Source organism: Pezoporus occidentalis, unplaced genomic scaffold (genome assembly GCF_034315485.1).
Source record: "Pezoporus occidentalis ecotype Australia unplaced genomic scaffold, CSIRO_AGI_Poc_V1 ctg202, whole genome shotgun sequence".
NCBI lineage: Eukaryota > Metazoa > Chordata > Aves > Psittaciformes > Psittacidae > Pezoporus > Pezoporus occidentalis.
In genome coordinates this window covers 868,373-889,098 of record NW_026913879.1, presented here as the reverse complement: position 1 = coordinate 889,098, position 20,726 = coordinate 868,373, and the positions used below count along the sequence as shown (strand labels likewise).

General features: G+C 49.1%; 1 protein-coding gene across 7 annotated transcripts in view; it reads right to left on the bottom strand.

Moving 5' to 3' along the window:
• PTPRS (protein tyrosine phosphatase receptor type S) overlaps window positions 1-20,726 on the bottom strand; it is a 170,624-nt gene that overhangs the window by 43,713 nt on the left and 106,185 nt on the right. For 5 of the 7 annotated variants that reach the window (XM_062618729.1, XM_062618731.1, XM_062618730.1 and 2 more), the window contains exons 6-7: window positions 13,175-13,285; window positions 753-1,022 (exon numbers count right to left, since the gene is read on the bottom strand). In XM_062618729.1, the coding sequence (XP_062474713.1) occupies window positions 753-1,022; window positions 13,175-13,285 (381 nt within the window). Of the gene's footprint in view, window positions 1-752; window positions 1,023-10,929; window positions 11,347-13,174; window positions 13,286-20,726 lie in introns of those variants that run through there. The other 2 variants (XM_062618734.1, XM_062618735.1) reach the window with 2 other exon arrangements.

The window sequence follows — 20,726 nt, the reverse complement described above, 5'->3', positions numbered from 1 at the left end:
ACAGCGGCCACTAAGACGCTGGAACTAGGCTCTACTGCAAGGGTACACGTGCCAGAGATCCTCAGAGCCTTGGCCGAATCTCTAACCTTGGAACAGGATGGCATGCAGGCTTCAAGGCACCCAAGGCTCCTTGCAAACTGCCCAGCAAGCCTCACAGCCCAGGACAGAAACAAGCATGCAGGGGTCTGAACCCCACTTTTCTTCATAACAAACAGCCCAGTGGTCCTAAAGCGAGGACAGATCTCAAGCCACCAGCTTCCCCTTCACTGTGGGTTTCTTTGTGCGTGGGATCCCCAAAGACACATGCACAGATCCCAGCACATGGCACTCGTGTGCCCAAGCCTGTCTTCCTGCTCATGCTCACACACCTACGCATGTACATACAGGCTGCTAACAACACGGGCTTACACACATGCAGTCAGGCACCCGCATGCCCACGCAGCCACCGTGCCCCTTCTCCCATGCACGACCATCGTTTTACGTGCTTAACTGCGTCCCCACGCTCCTCACACGCACGTCAGAAAGCACAGGCAGCAACAAGAACCACAGCCACCCAGGGGCAGTGCCACTCATGCACCGGGAAGGCTGACGGGCAGGACTGAGCTCACCTCCCCATGCTCACATGCACGAACACAACACGTGCCCACGTTTGCTCCGGTCCTGCCGTGCACCCCACGCGTGCTCTGCGCATCCCCACACGCGTGCAGGGAACCCACGCACTCGCTCACGCAGGCGTGCTCACACTCCCTTACATTTCACCGTGATCTGAGCAACGGCTTCTATGACTCCCAGACTGGACATGGCCACACACGTGTAGTTGGCTGAGTCCTTGACATCCGTGAGCTCCAAGACATTACGGCCCACGGGCATGTCATCTTCAGGCGTGAGGTCCTCGGCTCCCTGCATCCACTTGACGTAGGGCATGGGCGAACCCACGGCCACGCAGGTGATGTTGACGTTGCCCCCGGGCATGATTTCGTGGCTGACGGGTAAGATGGAGAAGCGAGGGGCCACCCGGCGAACTGCGGACGAGACGCACAGAGGTAACACAAAAACAAAAGGGACAAAGCAAAGCAAAATGAAAAACAAAAGGAAAGGAAAAGAAAAGAAAAGGAAAACAAAAGAATAATAAAGGAAAAGGAAAGGAAAAGAAAAGAAGGGAGAAAAAAGAAAAAAGAGCAAAAGAGAATTTAAATATAGATGGGGTTTGTCATCGTTTCTTTTCTTCCTTCATTCAAAACCAAAACGAAAAGAATAAATGAAAAAAAAAACAAAAAACCAAAAGCCAACGAAATGAAACTTCAAATAAATTCTTACTTCACAAACAATATATAGAATAGAGACATAAAAGCGGTATTTCATAGCAACAGGGTTCCATTGATCAAGATTAGACCCATCACAGCACAGATAAATACACAAAAATTTATTAGCAATTTCTCATCTTTACTGGCACGAGCTGGCTTGGCGAGCGATGAGAATGTCCTCGAGAGCGCTGGGGCCCCCAGCTCCCCGCTCCGCACCCCAGGAACCCTGCTCCTCCCCTTCTCCAGTGGAGTCTGACACCCACATCACCTTCTCCCACATCAAAACGGCTCCACCACCAGGCCTGGAGTGGTCCAGGTGCCTCCCCTCCCTCCGGCCGCTCTGCCCGAGGGATGCTGCAGAGGCAGGCTGGTGGCGAGGAGAAGGCTGGGATGGAGATGGAAACTTCTCAAGGGTTTCTTTTTTTTTTGCCTTGTTGGACTCGAAGAATTCAACAAAGAGAGAATTTTCACATCCCCGAATGCCAGAGGGGCACCACTTGGAAAGCAAAGAGGCAAAAACGTTTAAAAGGGAGGAGAGGGAGTCCCCGGAGCGGGATAGAATTTAGTTGGTGTCTGCGTGTGAGAACCGCCCAGGGGGAGCAGCCCCCCCTGGGGCGAGAGGGAGGTGGAAAAGATGAGAAACTCTAATGAAATTTTTGTGGTTTTCGGGTATAGAAACCCTAACGAAGCCTCTTTAAGATCTGACACGGTTCCATCGATAGATGCAGCTCTCAGAGTCACAAACATCATGCAAAATAGGTAAAAAAGAGAGAGAGAAAAAGAGAGAAAGAGAAAGAGAGAGGAAAATGCAGAGAAATATCATTTCTGGGCGGCTAGCAAATGCCCACATGGATACTGAATAGAAAGTGAGCGACAGAGAAAGGAAGGAAGACCAGGAGAAGGAGAACAAGGAGGGGAAGGGAGAAAGAAGAGAGAGAAAGAGAGGGAGGGGAGGGGGAAACCCACTTTAATGCTGCATACTTTTTCTAGCTGATGTGACCCAATGTGGTGGCTCACATTGTCACATCTCAGCCCTGGCGGAATAATAAATAGAATAGAATTAATAAGAAAAACAAGGTAATGAAACTTTAACGTTGAGAAAACAGTGACATGTTCTGTGCATCTCCTTAGCAGAGAGGTGGATGCAGCTTCCAGACCTTACACAGTAAGAACATGGACGCAAAGGGGAGGCTGCGGTTTCCGTGGCTCCATTTTCTGAACTAACTGGGCTGGCTGAGGTTGGGGGCTCTTCCTTAGGGATGAAAGCAGGGGAATGCGCAAGAGAGGCCCTAGGGAGGGAGCTGAGGGCAAGGACCCATCCTGCAAGCAAAGACAAAAGGATACAGACCCCGAGGAGATGCAGGCACAGCAGCAGGGAGCGGGAGTCCTCCAGCTTCAGAGAGCCATGCAGTGAGCTCCCCACAGGCAGGGGGAGCAAGGGGGCAGGCACAGTGGGAGCACCGGGGGACTGAGGTATCTGTCCCTGCTGTCCTATTCCCAGGTAACCTCTCCAAAACATCAGTGGCAACTGCATCCATGCAAAAGCAATGCAAAGGACACCAGAGCTTAGCTTGCCATTGCTCTTCCCAAGTCCTAGTGCCTTCAGATGTCCCCTGGAAGCGATGTCTTGGGTTTTTCTAGTGTTTATCTTCCAGCCCCCTTCCCTGGCTGTTATTCCACATCGTGGATCTTTGCAGCTGGGAAGGGCACTGCCAGGAGAGGTAGTGGCCGTTTTCCATTTAGTGGGGCTTTGTTGAACAAAAGGCAGCTACAGCCCCGTCTCCTCCTGCAAGCTGACAAGGAGATGTCTTCACAGACGGTGTGTTCCTCCCATCGGGCTACAGGATCCTTTTCTGCACGGTTACCAGTACCCAGGAACCAGTACTGAGAGGCAAGGAAGAGAAGACTTCCAGATTTGCGGCATTAGGAGCTCAGAGATGTCAAAGGAGAATTCCTGCATGCAGGGATTTGCCAAGAGAATGGACAGCATGCCCTCACCTCCAGTGTGGCTGGGGAAGAGACTGGAACGGGGAGGGAGGGACTGCGAACTCACCTGGATGCTAACACTAGGAGATGACTTTCTGCTCAGACAAAGGTACAAGGAGAGTGCCAGGGTATTTGCACCACCTCAGGCACTAGCACTGGCTCAAGAGACCAGGCAATACGATCCTTTCTCCCCCCTGTTATGCTGCAAGGGAAGACTTTTAGCCCTGGACATGAGGGCACGGCCCTACTGGCCACTCCATCCTTCTGTCCACTGCCTGCTTCAGGAGGTACCACGCTTCAGAAAATGGAGCCATGCGAAGACCACGCCGGTCACAATCTGAGACAAGATGGAGAGAACTTGGAAAGGAACAAGTGGGGTCAACATGCAGACAGATCTGGGGAGGGGGGGATGACTCTTCTGAGGAGGGGCTGGTATATGTCACCTTCTGGACAGGGGAGGCAAGGTGGGAAGAGGTGAGGAGAAATGGGGAGACATACACCGGACAGGATCCGGCCAGCAAACAGCATCAACAGCAAACAACGGCAGGTGGGATGCAGACACTGAGTTGTCATGGAAACGCAACAAGACAATTAATTCAAACCGAGGCTAATTACAGAGAAATCAAAACCGAACTGAAAGAGAAAGGAAACCAAAGAGAAAAATAAGAAGAAAAAGGAAGAACGAACCAGAATTTAAGAACTGAAAAGCATCATTTGATGTATGGTGGAGTGCTGAGAATCGGAGTCTGAAGGGAACAGAGCGCTGCTGCCTGCCTGCTTCTGGGCAGGGATGGAAGAGATCCACTCACACAACACAAGCTCAGGGCTGGGGCTGCGCAGAGCATGGTCACAGCACTGCCAGGCAGCTCTGCCCACCCTCCCTGCAGCAGCCCGGGTTTTAACAGCATTTAGCACACTTAACTAAGGGGAAGCAACACCCGGGTGCCACCAGCCCAAGCTGATGTGCGGTCTGTGAAAAGGAAGGGTTTAGATTAGGGTTAGTGCTACCCGAGACCCAAAGAGGTCGCAGCACTTCTGCTGTGAATCCTGGTTTAAAAAAAGCTACACACTTGTATGTGCACAAATATACAAACATCCACGCACCGGTCTTGGCATGTGAAAATAACTCCACCATTAAACGCTGGAGAGCTCCGAGAGTCCCTGGATACATCCCTGCTATGGCTCAGGGCTGCGGCAACTGAACTGAGTTTAGCAGGCAGCTCTTGGAGGGCTCACCTCTGGGTAGCAGGAGCCATCCTGCTGCTGGTTGTTTTAATTGCCCTACCGCTCTGATTTGGCTGTTGACGTGAGATTTGTCCAGCTGAGACTTTCTGGGTCAGTGTTTAGGTCAGGGCCGAGGAGGAGCTGCAGTGGTGGGAAGAAAGGGCAGCTAGAGCTTGAGTCAAGGGCAATTTCAGCTCTGGGTCCAGCTGGGTTTCACACAGAGCAGCTGAAAGACTGAGATTTTACATGGAAGAAACCATGGGGAAGAGATTCCTTCCACTGCGCTACCCAACACTTCCAAAGGACTGGAAAGAAAGGAACAACTGCCCTCTTTGGAAAGGAAAGGTCGGGATGAGACACTCAGGGCTCGACTACAGACACTTATCTAAGAGTTTTCACCAATTTCTGGTCTCAAGAAGCACCTTCCCTGAGTTTCAGGGATGTTTGATTTCCACGGCAGCTTTGTCAGACCTGTTTTACGAAGCCAACCTTGCATGCATACACGTATGTGCATGCTCCATGTGCATGTGCAACATCTCCCGACAGACACACACAAGCAGGCACACACAAACACACAGTTCCAATGGCCAAAAAACTCCCAGGAGCTTTTTTCAAACAAGGATACAGCTTGTCATTGGTAGAACCAGGTTTTAGAACTGGAGCTGGACATTTGTGACAAGTTAATTCAATGCAGAGAAGCCATTTTGGAGGCAAGGAAAGATTTAAGTGCAGTTAGTTATGCGTCTGGTTTAATATTATCTGCTAGGTAAGTATTTCACCCAGGCAAATCTGCACCCCAAATTGTGCTTAACATCAATGTCATTAGAAATGGAACAGTTCCATAACTTCAGAGCATTGTAAAGCCAATTGGTTTTGCTGCTGCTCACGGGTGCAGGGAGGTTTCACCCGGTTTGTGTTCTGTGAGTGGCTTTTTTGGTGCATTCTTCTTTCCAATGAGAAGGTAGCAATCAACATCGCTGAGGTTCCCCACCACCACCACTCAGTTAAAACCAGAGCTGGGGTCCACAGGGTGAGAGACGTTTTGGAAAGGGACAGATTTACAGACCTGATCGGAAGAGACACTGGGAGATCCAGGGTTGACTTTTGCAACACCAGAATCCATCCTTACAATGTGTTCCCAGGAAGCTGCTAGTGAGAGAAATCTGAGGACCAGCCAAGCAGTTTGTGCTGAGGAAACCCCACCAGTTCCACTTTTTATGCCCCTTCCAGATTAGCTCAAGGAGAGAAGTGTTGGAGGAGGAGCGAGGTGGGGAAGGGAGAACGTACTAGACAAGAACCCGTCACTTCAAACCCCGATTCACATTAAACCAACTCAAAGAGAAACATAGTCTGTAATCTTCAAGGAGGAAATTAATCGGAAAAGGAAACCAAAGAAAGTGAAGTGACTGGTTGAAAGCACCAAACAAAACCAAATGGTATTAAACATTTTGACACTCAGCAAGCTGCTGCTCCAAATGAGGTGAGAAGGCGGACATTATTGGCCATTTTGGGGAGACAGGAGTCATTCCGTCTTGCTCCAAAATGAGGAGGGGGTAGGGGAAAGGGTGCCAAAATAATGTGCAGCCTCTACATTATTAGTGAAGCTTAGATTACACCTGTCCTCCCCTCCCAAAAGGTGGTCCCTGCCCCTGTGCTGTCCATGCAGCCGCCTCTGCCTCTCCCTCTCCCATTCCAATTGCAGGTTCATTCCGCTGGGGCGAGACGCTGTTCGGGTTTGGATTTCCGACCTCCGTCCCTCCAGAGGACGAGACAGTTCCCTCCTCAGGCCCATCTCCTTCCTAATTTCCTTCACAGTAAATAAACGTAAGTAAATAGGGAGATAAATAAAGCATGAGACCAAGGCTTGCGTTTGGTCTGGAGGAAATCCGTTCCCTTCCCAATCATCGTTACTTTCCCAGTTAAAGCACATCAGCTGAGTGACCGGCTGGCTGAACATCTCTGGTCTTTTGCAATTCTTTTGTTTTTCTGCTGCTTTTGATAGGATTGAACAGAAAATAATCTGATCCCAATTGGAGTTTGGTTTTCCAAGCAGCTCTGTAACACTGAACACGCACTTCACCGGTTTAGTTTTGCTATTTGAATTTGACAAGGTGTAATCTAATTTTTTCCCCTAAAACAAAGAGAACAGCGATGCAAAAGGTGTAAGAGACACAGGCAGGCAGAGATTTCAAGATCAGTACAGCACAGTGTTCCTGCAAAGTGCCCTCTATAGAGAGAGATTCATATATATACATATATATATGTACAGTTTTGATTTGGTTTTGGGGGGTGGCTTTTTGTATCCATTCCCATTCCCTGATACCCTTGAGAAATCCTTCTGCAGAAACACAGCAAAGTTGCTTGTTTTGCTTTGATTGAACTAGAATTTCAGAGCTGAGGACACCCCGAACACGGACAGGGGGCTCCCCCACCCATGGAAGTGCTAACGTCACATTCAATAGCCATCATAGACCTCTCCCTCCCTAAACTCCAGTGCCTGGCAAATGGCACTACAGGGGCAGCTCTACAAAGCAGCAGTGGTTCTGCCTCCCTCCTTTTCCACTGAAGAGTTTAGCAAGGCTAGGCTAAAAAGGTATTAAAATGGTACATTTTACAACACCAGTGAGGGTTTTGACCTTGTTAAGTCTATCGTGCAAGGGAAACGATTTCCTTCTGACCTCGAAATGGCACTGGAAGCAAAAGCTGAGCACCCATCCACTTGTCTACTGGCGGAAGGGCCGAGCACCAGCAGCTCTGGTTTGATGCTCCAATTATACATGAGCCAAACTTAACCCAGGAGCAGGCTACAGGCTAAATTATTTGTGGAATTAGGCACATTTTAATACATTTTGATCTTGATTTCCAGAGGTCCTAGGCGCGCTATTTGTACATTTCCTATGGTCTTTATTTTAATGGATTTCAAATGGGTTTTGTTATTCTGTGTTTAGCCCTGGCCTGGCTTTATCTTTGCTTCTCTCAATGAGTCGAGGTTTTCTAGAGAGCCTTGAAAAAGGAAGTGTTCTCAGCAGGACCTGGGCTGCAGAACCTGCTTCTGGGTGACTCAGCACCGTGCTCCTGCAGCAGACGAGGCGCGGGCCGAGCAGGCACAGCAAGAGCCTGCGCTGCTCTGAATGCCTGCAGAACCATTTCAAACTGCCTGAGCTTGAAAAGAGCAGAGCAATGAGAAGCTCGAGCCGAGGGGGAAAGGACTATCCCCGCAGCACCACAACCGCTGCCTTTTGTAACTCCTGGCAGGGCATCACTGCGTGGAAGAGGGGAATGTTCTAACTCCGGTCAATTGAGCCACCACAATCTGCCCTGTACCACGAGCAGAGGTTGCTAAAGCCCAGCTCCACCGTGCGAGGAATGAAGCGGAGAGCTTTCCAAATGCTTTTCCCTTTCCAAATGAAGGGGAGAGCTACAAAGGGCTTGGTTTCAAGGGGGCAAACCAGCTGTGGGCATAGATCCAGGACAGCAGATACATGGGGCAAAGCCTGGACCCTGCACGCGTTGGCTCACTGATGGCTGGAGGAAAATGCCATCAGGTACAAGTGAGTCAACCTGGTTTTATCCAGGCAGCTCCTCACAGCCATTCCCATTCTCATTAGCTCTGAGAACTGCCAGGCTCCCAAAGCAGCTTCCTCTGTGCTAGGCACAGCCCTGCACTGTGCAAGGAGAGGCATGAAGCTCTCAATCATCACCAAGACATCTCCTGACACACCTGGAATCTGTCCTTTCCTGCCCTCACTATGGGCCAGTTTGAGAGTGTTTGTGTCATGAGGGATACAAAGAAGCATCCAATGGCTTTTGAAAGCCAGGTACAGCTCCCATCAAAATCAGCAACCCCATCTTCAGGTTTGCTGACTTCCTGGACAACTGGCTCAGACCAGAACCTTTCATATACCCTGGGCTGGTGGCAGAACTCATCTCACCTACTTCTGCTCTGCTTTTGTGGGTCTTCATAAAGATACTTGGGCATTTGGGCTTGGGAGTTCCCTGTCAGCAAGATTCTTTGTTATTCTGGAGGATGGCATGATCTGATCAGTAATAACACACAAGGGAAATCCTCAACCAAGACTTTCAAGACCATGCCCATAACTCCTAGCAAACCAGATGAGCTCTTTTAGCCAGGTATCGAGTCTCTATTTCCCTGCCCAGTGTCATTCCATCCTATCAGGACTACCTCCAACTTAGCTTTAGTTTAGTGTAGTTGATATTATTACTATTTTATTGGCTCTTAAGGAAGAATTTCATGTTAGAACCTTCTCAGATCACAGAGATTCTGGCAGCAGCAGTGCAATTTGGACACGTTAGAAATACTTTAGAAAAGAGAAAATAAACCAAATAAAAACCAATGGTGTATAAATCCCTTTTTAATTGCACCTAAAGCCTGAAACTCCAACTCCTATTCATGAAGGAAAAATCCTGTAATTAGTAGTGATTAGCACCTTTTAGTCCTAGGCAGGAGGGAGGTGGGATGGGAACACCTCATTTCAAACCCTATTCCTTCTCTCTTGCTCTTTTTAAAGAGAACAAGCCTTTTTTTCTTCTTTTTTTTTGGTTTTTGTGTTTTTCTTTCTTTCAATAGAGCCTAGGGCTTGGGGGTGTCTTTTGGCTCTTGCTGGCATCAAAGTTAGAAGAGCCACAACCGGCCGCTTCAGAAACACATTGTCAACAGTGCAGCATTTTGGAGTGGTACCCTTGATTCTATGGGGAGAGGGGGAGAGACTTGAAGGGGAGAGGGGAGAATACCAGCACTGAGGGTCCGAGCACTGAAATCTCAGCATTTTAAGAAAAAGAGAAGGACAGACAGAGAGAAAGAGAGAGATAGAGAAAGAGAGAGACAGATACTGTGTCAAAACTGCACTGGATTTCTCAAAAATCACACAGCTTTAATACCTGTACACTAGGAAAGCCACTCCTTGGGTAGGTTATCGAGTAGTGAGGACTGGTGGGCAGAAGGAAATGCATAAACAGGGAAAGGAAGGGCATTCAATTCTGCAAAGGGCAAGAGCACCAAGCACCAATGGTACAACTAACACACTGCAAAACCCCCGCCTGTTTCCTATCCCATGTGGCCCAGCCCCTCAGCAGACACACATGGGAGGCAACAGAGGCTGAGTGGGGATAAACAGGGAGATGAGAAGAGGGAAAAGAGGCATTTTCAGCTAGAATGTAACTTGTCAGCTTTGTTGTTGCTGTTTACAACGGAGATGCAGCTGCCAGATGTGTCCCAGCAGCCTCCTTCAGTCTACCACTGCTGCAGTTCTCTTTGCACACTCCTTCAGAAAGGAGGGTTCTACTGCCTCTGGGCCAGGCGGGTTTCAATGTGCCAGGTAATAACGGTTAAATGATGGGGAGGAAGAGGGTAAATGGGGAGAGGCAGAGCCATGAGACCCAGCTACCCTTCTGCAGGTGGCTGGGTGCCCTTCCCTCCCGACACTGCGAGGACGAGGCATCGCCCTCCTTCCTACAAGCTCTGCTGATGGGACACGGCTCAAGCTCAGCTCCCACACACTGTCTTAGGTGGGAGTGGAGGGAAGAGGCTGGTTACCAGTGAGCCAGGTCTGCAGCGCTGGGGAAGCCCCTGGGAGCAGGGATCAGGGTTTTTCTTTGTGTGCAGGATGTGGAACAAGGGCCACACCTCCCACAAATACGTAAGCAATATCGGGACCCAGGCTCTGCTCTAACTCTTGGATGGACACCCTGGCTTCTTACCATCTTTTCCACTTCCCAGATCCCTCCCTCCCCCCAAAACAAAGGCTTGTCCCAAATAGCAGGGCTTCCATGGACAGGCGTTAGAGCTGTGTGACCCCTTTCCTCCTGGAGGGATTGAGGAGTTCAGTTACCACCGGGTGGGCAGGAACACTGGCTTCTCACAATGCGTTTGGAATCAACTACAGCACAGCATAACCAATCCAAACAGAAACAGGAACTCAAAGAGAAAGCAAAAAACCCAACGGAACAAAACCAATTGAGAAAGTAAAAGAGTAAATCCACTTGAAAAGTAACCAGAATTGGAAAACAAAAAAAACCCAAAACGATACATTATTTATAGAGAGAAAAAAAGAATTCAGAATTAATTGAAAAAGTGGCATGCAAAGAAGATTGTTACATTCTCCTATCATGCATCAGGCCCAATGTCCAAACGGCAAGGTAACCATGACGACAAAAAAGTGCAAGAACTCAGCAACATTACCAAAGGATGCATAGAGAGGCCCACAATGCAACTCAACTCATCTCCGCGAGACCCGGGAACGGCGGGTCTCGCTCATCTTAAAGATTTCTTGCTTTTTCTTTTTTTTTTAATAGTTTTAGGTTTTTTTTTTAGTTTATATTTTTTTTTAATTTTTTTTTCTCTTAAGAATGTAAAAATGTGGGTAAAGAAAGTAAAAAAGAAAAAAACCACACCAACCTTCTCGTAGCTCTGAGGGATGTTAAGGGGGTTTGATGCGGAACACAATGACATGAGGAGAAGAGAAAAATAGGGGAAACACAGAGAGAGTAAAAAAAGGCCTTCTCAAGGCTGTCAGCTGCAAATTGATTGATTCTTTTTGTTTTTTTTTTCTCTTAACCAAAATGAAAAGAAAGGAAAAATAAAAAGGAAGATAGTAACGACCCTCTTCCCTGCCTTCCTGACGTTCCCCCTCCCATCCACCTAGGGACCTTTTAAGACCAACCAAACTCCGTACAGGCCAGGCTGTGAGCAATCCTGGGTCAGGACCAGCACCCCGCAGAGGTGCCAACCCCAGCAAGGAATTCTCACATCCTTAAGTGCTTCTGCTCTTTAGAGAAGGGGGAGAGGAACCTGCCCCGGGCAGAGAAGCCCCAACTCAGAGGAGGTCCCAGGTTGGCCACCGCTCCCCCGGCCCCTGCTCCCACCAGCCCCGCGCCCGGCCCTGCTTGTGCTACCTCCACAATGGGACTGAATAAGGCAAAACCAAGAAATAATTCGAAGAAGAAAAGAAAAGCAAACCAAAAAGCAAAGACATTTCCTTGCAATGTTCAAACTTACAACTCCTATCCCAGGTGTTCTATAGAGACAAGCATGTTATGGGAGAAACAAGTCAATTGGAAACACAAGAGTGTTCAGGACTCTTTTAAAACAAAGGGGAAAAAAAAAAAACGGGAAGGAAAATGTGCATGAACTTCCCCTCCCACCAAAGCAAATCCATTTCAGAGATTTGTTACCTTTCCACGATATTAACACACAAGAAACAAGGAATTAAACAGCATGAGAAACACCCAAACCACAGGCCGAGCTCGCTTACATGCTGGTTTCTGCACTCTCTCGGCCGGTTAATGCTGGCTTGCTTTGTCAGGCAGCCTCAGGAACACACAGGCTAACTTGGATAGAAAGAGGGCTATCCACCTGGGGCCGACGCTCAGCCAGGTGTGGAGAGAAGCAGCAGCACGGTTACAACCTTTGTCTCCCGGGTTGTTTCCGAGTGGCCACAAAGGCAGAGGAGATTTAGGGATAAAAGAGTGAAAAATCCCCACTTTTTTTTTTTTTTTCTGCTTCTCGTTGGGGTTTTTGTTGGGTTTTGTCTTTCAAAAAGGATCCCAAACCGTTCCAGCTAAAGCTGTCTGCAAAGGATTTAGCCCGGAGTTAGCATCCGATCCAGGCTGACGTTCCCAACAGCAGAATTTCGGGGCCCAGGCGAGAGGGCAAATTCCAATCGCAATTTTCCAGCTGGCCACAAAAGGCTATTTTAAAACTGGAGCTTGGAAACGTTCACTTCTGAAAAGCCTTCTCTCCATGTGCATGTGATTTAGGGAGCGTGAGACACGAGAGAGAGAGAAAGAGAGAGAGAAAGGAGTGCACACAGGAGCATGGCTCTGCATGGGACCGCAGAGTTAACGTGAGTGGAGGTGGGAGGCGCTTCCTCTGCCGATGGGATGGAATGGGAACAGTTTGCTGGGATGTAACTTCCCTTTTTAACTCCCAATGGTGGTTTTGTCTTTTTGTGTTGTTAAAAAGAGGGAGAAGGACCAGCCCTGCTCTCTCATTACCAAAAGGGTTTTGCTGTGGAAAGATATTAAACCAAATCTACACACAAAATAGTACAGATCAGAGAGATTAAAACCAACCAACAAAGGAAGCAGAAAGGCTCTTGCCCTACTGGGTGTGAGAACATCGAGGGGGCAGCAAGCAGCAGCCTGTCCCCCTGTCATCTGTTCCCAAGGGACCTGGCGCTGTGGCAGAGCTGTCTGCTGGCTCTCTCCAGCTCCCTATGCCCAAGGCCAGCATTTGTGCCCAAGGAACCAGGGACAAGTTACTGCTGGCAAAGGGAAAACTGGCTGGGACTTAGGTGAGAAGTGACAACGCACCCTCCTGTGGCAAGGTGGTGAGGCCGGGGGCACTGAGGGCTCAGTGGAGGGGGCTGAGAGGGTCCTCCCCTCCTCTCACACCCACACTGAAACCTTCCCACTTCCAGAGAGCAGGGATCTTTTGGGAGAAAGGGGATCGTGGCCTCTTCGCAGCTAAAGCTGTTCGCTGCCCTCCGGGCTCTGCAGGGTGATGCTGGCAGCCTCTTGGGCACACTATTTTGGGTCACATTTGAGGCGGCTCTCAGGATGGAATCCTGGAAGCGGCTGGGACACAGGAAGGCCACGGGGAGGGAGGTATTTGGCAGTGTGCGAGCCGGTGCGCTCCCTACCTCTCACATAAAGGTTAGCAGGGGAGGAGTAGCGCACTCCGGCGCTGTTGCTGGCCACGCATTCGTACTTCCCCTGGTCTGTCTCCTCGCTGCTCTCAATCTGGAGGCCACCTGGGAGGAGAGAAGAAGACCGCAGCAAAGACACAATCATCACCTTTTGGTCTGGGCTGGAAGACAGAGCAATAACCTCAGTGTTTTGCTTTTGTCCTCCCCTTTGGGCTAACAGTGGGATGCTCCCCGCGGTTCCTGAGCTCTGGAAGCACCGAGCCCTCAGCCAACATCAGCTACTGTCTGTGCTGTGTTACAGCTGGACACATACTCAGCAGGAGGAGAAAATTTAATCCCCCCCCCCGCCCCATTCCAAGTGTTATTCTCCATACTGAAATGATCAGCAAAAGAACCAACTTTCGTGGCTTCCGCAATGCAGGCATTCTGCACCAGAACTCATGGAATCAACTCCAATAATCCATATTACCAGGATCCCCAGAAATCCATCAGAAGGCAGCTGACTTTCTTTCCCTTGCTTGATTTGAAGCAGTGACTGTAAAAGCAGGAGGCTTTGTCACCCCCTGCCTGGGATCCCTGGAGTATCTTTATCTCTACTACCTTTGTTTTGTGCCTAAATACCTGCTTCACAGGAAGCCTACAGGAGAGAAGAGTCGGTGTGAAAAGCACTTTACTATTAGTGAATATTCCCAAGGGAAAACCCTGTAAATACTGCGCTGAAACTTCAAAACTGCCTGGACAAAAGGATTAAGGTTTTTTTCTTAAACCTGTACATCACTGCAGCCTACAAGAACATACCCAGGGTCCCTATAAACCCTCCTGTCAGCAAACATGCAGAGACAGGCAGCATGTAACTACATGGAAGAAAATTGCCTCATTTACCTCAGAAGGCTTCATCCCTGCAAAACTCCAGTGAAAATACATACTACATAAATAATTCAACAGGCTATCAAATGTTTTATGTATTAGGAGTACATGATTATACTACAGATATGGACAGAGCTCGTATGTGCTAAGACTCTTAAACTTCCATCTCTGGAAAAAATACCCCTAAATATGAAAACCAAACAATTTCAGCCCCGTGTAATCTTATTGATAACATCTTAAGTGAGGAAAGTGCAAATGGTGTCATTGTTGGTTGCAGACACAGCCCCTTCAGGAAGGAAAACCCAATGTGTTCACATGAGGGGGACGTGGAGCTCAGGTTCCTCCGTGTGTGCATGGGTGACAAAGGATGCTGCGTGGGAAGACGTGATGTGTGAGAGGGTTTATGACAGGGATGGGGGTGACAGTGCCAGCATCCACTGTGCCTCGTAGCTCCCAAAGGCAGAGCAGAGCGAATTAAAACCCAAACTAACCCCACCCAAGCCACTAAAGCAAAGGGAATTCATTTCAGCAGAATCTGTGGCTATTTCAGCATAAGAGGAGTCAGAAAGCAAACAGACTGAAGCTTCCCACTGAGACACCAGCTGAGCACATTTCAGACTGAATTACAGCTCGAGCATACTCTGTCATTGGAAGCTGCATTCTGGTGGGGAGGTGGCCAGTGCACTGTTCTAGAAACTTCTGTTCATCTGGGGGTTGCTCCCACTGCTTCCAGACAAATTCTGTGTGCAGCCCATGAGCATCCCTTGTCTGAGGGCACCAAGGGGAGATGGAGCCACTTTGTAGAGCAGGAGCATGAATGAGCATGAGCTGCAGGCGGGCAGCTTCTCCAGGGGAATAAGGACTCACCCCTTTCATCTTACTGCTGCAGCTTTGCTGGTGAACGCAGTGGTTGCAGTGATACTGCAGAGGGGTCAGTGAGTTTTCAGCACTTGTCAGGAGCCCATAGAGATGATGTGCAAACAAGTAAATCCCACCTACAGCACCTCCTTTTGCTTTTACCAGCAGAGAATTAGGGACTTTTAAATTTGCACGTGTAGATAAAACCAAAGCAGCTCTTCCAAGGGGTGCACACCCATCCCTTCTGACCTTCTGTGACCGCTTCAGGTCTAGTACCTTTTTAGCTCCATTAAAGAGACACCGCAGAAGCTACTTACCATGGGTATCTTTCCCAGAGAAACCTAGGGGTAGGAGAGTGGGGAGGAAGGGGAAGGAAGGCTCTGAAGCCAAACAAATGAGTACACATTGGTGGTAAGTGCTGAAGATCTGAGTGAGCAAAGGACTGGGAAACTTCCAGCACCACTGGTGGCTCGGGAGCACTCTGCACCAACCAAGAGCAGGTCCTAAGCATTTCCCAAGCTCTGATAGCATTTAATGCTCAAGATAAACTTCAGTCCTTCACAGTCCTGGAGAGATTAGCTCTTAAAACTCTGCCATAAATCTGAGGCAGCACAGCCTGAGATGTTATTAGAATAACAGTATCAGTATTACCGAGTGCACCCAGCAAACAAAAAAGGACATTATAACCATATATAAAATAAAGACAGGTATAATAAAGATCCAGAGGTGAAGCAGGACAGGAAAACATAACACCACCACCACCAAGAATCTGCACTGAGCACAGGTCAATGAAGCAGGAACTGAGTGGAGAGAAGTGTTTGGAGAGTGGGTGAGTGAGTGAGCTGGGGATCTTACCTCGGATCGGTGTACCTTCTGCAAAGGAAACAAAGAGAGTGAGTGAAACGACTGTCAACCCCCAACCACCGGCACTGCCCGTGGGAAAAGGACCTGAGTCAAGGAAGACAGTTCCCAGTAGGAAACTTCCTGCTCTGCCTCATCTCACATGCTAGGGACAGACTGAAGAGGGCTCGCTCGGGCTATTTAAGGTGGGGATGCCCTTTTTAAAGCAGTCCAATTGAGCTGGCTCTTCACAGAGCCTCCATGGCACTTGGCTTGAAAACTCTTAAGCCTGGTTCCATTTTGGTGCTAAGCATGCCAAGCTCTCAGTTAACAGCAGTGTTTGCTACTTGCAGAACATATGATGAACCTGCACTTATCACTCCTGGAGAAAAGGGTTGGCATTATGGCCGTGTTAGCCCAGACAGGGAAAGGGATATCCAGGGACCTCGCAACATTAAGAGTTGCAGGTTTGATCCCACCTTTGCTAACAAATTCCCAGTTCCAGACTTTAGTTACTGGCACAGATGTGTGAGGAATGCAATGCCTGCCCCTATCAGGACCTTCAGTTCTCCTTCAGTGGTTCCTCACAGAGACTGAAGCCAGATGCTCTGCTCTGAAGAAGGCCACGCTACTGCTCAAGTGAAAGGGCTGCTTCATGCAACTGCCCAGGAAGCCTCCCTAGAGCCAGTGCAGGAGGGGGTTGTGGGGGGGAGAAGAGTCCTGCTACACTTTGGACTGCATCTCCCCTGGGTTATTTCACTCAACCCCCCTCCAGTTGTGTCTCGTTCCCTAACACAAGTCTCCCACTTAGGCAGGTCTCAGAGATGAGAGGAAGTGACACCGTGGCTGGCGAACCAGGCGCCGGCAGTGGTAAGATCACTGTCCCCCCAGTCTGACCTCCTGAGGTTGCAACCATCTTCCTTTGAAAACCCGGCAGGTCCTTTTGCTCACAGTGGCATTCAAAGTTGTCACACAGCTTATCAAAGAGGGGGTTCACTTGGTTGGTTTTTACCCCAATCCTGAGAACAGGGCAGATCCCGCACTTCCAAGTATTGCCTCTTCCAAGGGAGCAATGCAGGAGCTTCTCTGCACTGGTAGCAGTGCTGTCACTCTGCAGCACCTCTCAGCAGGGCACAGTGCATGGCAGATACCAGCCTTATGCTGGTCTCTCCTCTCCCCCAGCAGAATTATTACCCTGCTTTACAGATGGGGAAACGGAGGCAGAGGTGAAGCAACTTGCCCAAGGTCACAGAGGGAAGTCTGGCAGAGGCAAGAACAGGAGTCAAGGCCTCCTGCATGCCAATCTTCTGCCTCAGCCATCAGAAAACCTCTTCCCCCCTTATCCTTCCTGTGCTGGGGTTCAATCCTCCGTTTTCAGGATAGAAGGTAAAAAGATGTAGATGCTGATTACAGGTCGCCTTTATTTTTCAAAGGAGGTGAGGGAAGAGAGGTATTATAGTGTTAGGGTATTAGATTCTAGTTATACTCAGCTTCTAGTTAAGAGGTTAGGTTATTTGCTAGAGAAAAGTTAGCATCTAGTTAGGGTTAGGAACTAGCTAAGGTTAATAAAGCAGGCTGGTTAGGTGTCAGGACAAAGGTTGGAGAGGCAGCGCTTGGAAGAGGTGTGGGGAGCGTGTGTTTGGGCAGATCTCCACACAGGAGATGGCAGGAAGGTTTTAAAAAGCAAGAGAAAGAGAGAAAGCAGCAAAGGGTTACAGATCAACTCGGTCAAAGACAAACAGCCTCAGCTACATCCTTCTGTCTCAGAACTGAGTGAAAATCTGCCATCTGTGGCACAAATCTGGAAGGAGGCTAATGGGAGATGGGGAGAGGAGGGGAGCAGACCCCAGCATCACCCACTGCTAGGAAGCTTCTTTGGCCTTGCCTAAGCCTGGCAGTTTCCCGCAAAGGTTCACTCTAATTGACAGGAGAAACACGCTGAAGTTCGAGCTGTGTAAGCACAGACACAACCGCAGCCATTGCCTCCTCGTGTCACTGTCCATTAGTTATCCCCTGTTCCCTCTAAGCACCAGCGATGCCCAGGGAAATAGGCTGTCAGCAGCTCTTGGAGACAGACTGTGTCTTGGAGAGCCAGGGAAGCCAAGCAATGCCACCTTGGTCCCTCCAGTTCTAACTCTGGCAGCCAGGACGCAGAGGTGAGGAGCAAACGGTGTTTTGCAAGATACCCAACACCAGGGATGGAGGGGACACAATTTGAATCCAAATGAGATCGAGGCACTTGCAAGGAAGGAACAGCAGTTTGAATGGTGGCAGAGACACAGATGGTAGATTTTCACTGTTGGAGTTTCACATCTAACCAGCTTCATGTTCAGTGGAGGGGCAGCAGGATGCTGCTAGAAGAGGACATGAAATGATCATTCTGAAGAACTCTGGCAGGTCCTGTGAGACTTGGTACAGGGTCATGGGGGTGGAGGGGAGCTGCTTGCCTGGCGTCCCAATGGCAGGAACAAATGCATGAGGATAACCACTGGCCAGAGCAGAAAAACTAAAGCAGGAAGAACTCCCAGTGGAGATGCTGCTTTTCTGAGTGAAAAGCTGGCGTTGGGATGTCACATGCAAATACTCATATCGCCTTCCACAGCCTCTCAGGAGCCAGAGATGTGCTTATTCAGGGCAAACCTGGAGGCTGCATGAGCCCAGATGGCCAGCCGAGCAGTCAGCAGCAGGGGCAAAAGGCAGCTTAAAGGACAATGCACTGGATTCTGAAGGACCAAGATGGTGCCAGGTAGAATACCACGTGCAGGTGTCCCCTGCTGCCACAGAGGATGGGATCTGCTCTTCCCCCAGCCTTTCCTGACTTCCCCCACACCTATGGATTCCCTTGAAAACAGGGAGAGGAAGCCAGTCCCCATTGCCATGGTTAATGACAGACAACACGTCCCCACCTCCTGTCAGGCCACGTGTGAGGACATGTGTGTGCTGTGCTCCTCTCCCCAGGCCTGCCTGCAGGGAGCTTTCTGTTCCAAACAAGCGAGCCATCACTCAGGGTCTTGTGCAGTTTTACAGGGCTGGATCCTGCCCGGCAGCTGCGATTGCCACATCTCCAATAAAAGGGGCCTTGGCACAGGGAGGGGACGTGATGGGGTTCTGCAGGAGGCTCCTGCTCCTCACGGGATGGAGATGATCTCGGGGGCAACGGCCACGATGCTCCTTTTCCCTTGCTCAACCCTTTCCCACAGCTGCTGCCCTGTGATTTACAGCTTCAATTTGAACATGCTGCCCTCAGCTCTCCCTTCTGAGAACACCAATAACCCTGTCAGATGTGAAACTCCAAGACCTCCTGCAGGTGTGAACACAATTATCACAGTTCCAGGGTACAAGCTATTGTGTACTTGGGGAATTCCAGGACAACTGTTGCTAACAGACCAAAAACCATCTAGCCAATGTTAGGAGGTTCGCATTTCGCTGTTATCTCTTTACACAGATATAGTAATCAGGATGATTATTATTCTTTCCGTAGCCTGCAATACCCCTGCAGAAATTCATTAAGAGGGCAGAATATCCTTACTGAAAGAGTTAGTACAAGAAATGCATAGCATGCCTCTCAAGAAGCTGTTACAAAGGAATTAGTTGAAAGGGCAAGGGTTACAAATCTGCACATCAGCAGGTTTGGGGGGTTTTGCTTTGATTTTTGGGGGTTTTAATTGAACAAACTTACCAAAAGTCTCTGAATGTTAAAAAAAGTGAGGGGGGAAAAAAGGAAAGAGAAGTTTGTTATAGGCAGTTATTTAGAGAACAAAAGACACACACAAGAAAAGGTTTTTGTGTTCCTCTGATGGGAGAAGGTGGCTGGAGGCTGCTTCCCTTATCCCCTCTAGGTGGCACGGCTGAGCAAAGGACATTGGGTTGCTGCTCCACATGTCCTGAGACTGCCTGCACCGGGTTAAGCAAAACATCCAACTCCCTTCCACCACCAAGACCACTTAAACTCTTCAGACAACCTGGGTCTCTAAAGCTGAGATGCTCATGTATGTCTAAGGGAAGACAGAGGTTCTTCCCATCCTCCTCTGACTGACAGTTCCACTTCTCAGTCAGTCAAAACCCTCAAGTATTACAAGATTTCCAATTGCTTGGAAAGTTTATCTGGAAAGGAGGAGAAATAAATACTGGATAGAGAAAAGCCACTGTGGTTAATGACACAGTGGCTCCATTATACCGATGACCCAGTAACACATCCCCAGGATGATGTGAATATGATGACCACGGTCTCAGAGGTCCACAAGAACCAAAGGTGGTCACAGTTACCCAGTTCTGCAGCTCTGTGTATGCCATTTCACTTGTACCTTTTAATGAGCTCATTTGCATGTTTGCCACTAACTTGTACACTGGCATCAAGTCAGCTCTTAACACCCTCCATCATAAAGCAGCGTAAGTGCTACCCCAGTGGCTTCATCTCCAGGGAGGATCAGGGTTACTGTCCCCTCCTGTCTCAGCCTGTCCCAGTCTCCGTCAGGGAGCAATGCACAGAGAAGTCCTCAGAGACAACACAGTTGCTGACTTCCATGCTAAATCTGTTAGTACAAAGTGCAGTGATGAAGTTGTGATTTAGTACTAGGGTCACTCCTTCTCCCTGCACTCCTACTGTTAATCCCCAAGAGGATGGACCGGAATCGTACTGATGAGCTGTAGGTGAAAGACACTGCAGCTTATTAGCAGTGTCCTGAAGCATCCAATGCCCTAATGTGTGCTAGTGCCACACGTCTGGAGGCAAAGTTTGTTTTCTGGAAAGATAAATGTATTAAATTCAGGTCTGACTTTAGCAGGACTCCAATCAGCAGCACTCAAACAGGCACCACACTGCCCAGCACATTCAGGTCAGACACACACACTTGAAGCTGCTCTGCCCTGGTCTTGAAACAGCTGCTTTCCACTGGCCAAAATACTAACACAGTCCAGATGGCCCTGATGTGAACGTGTTTTGCCCTGGCACAGGCCTCTGCATCACAGGACATGCAAGTTT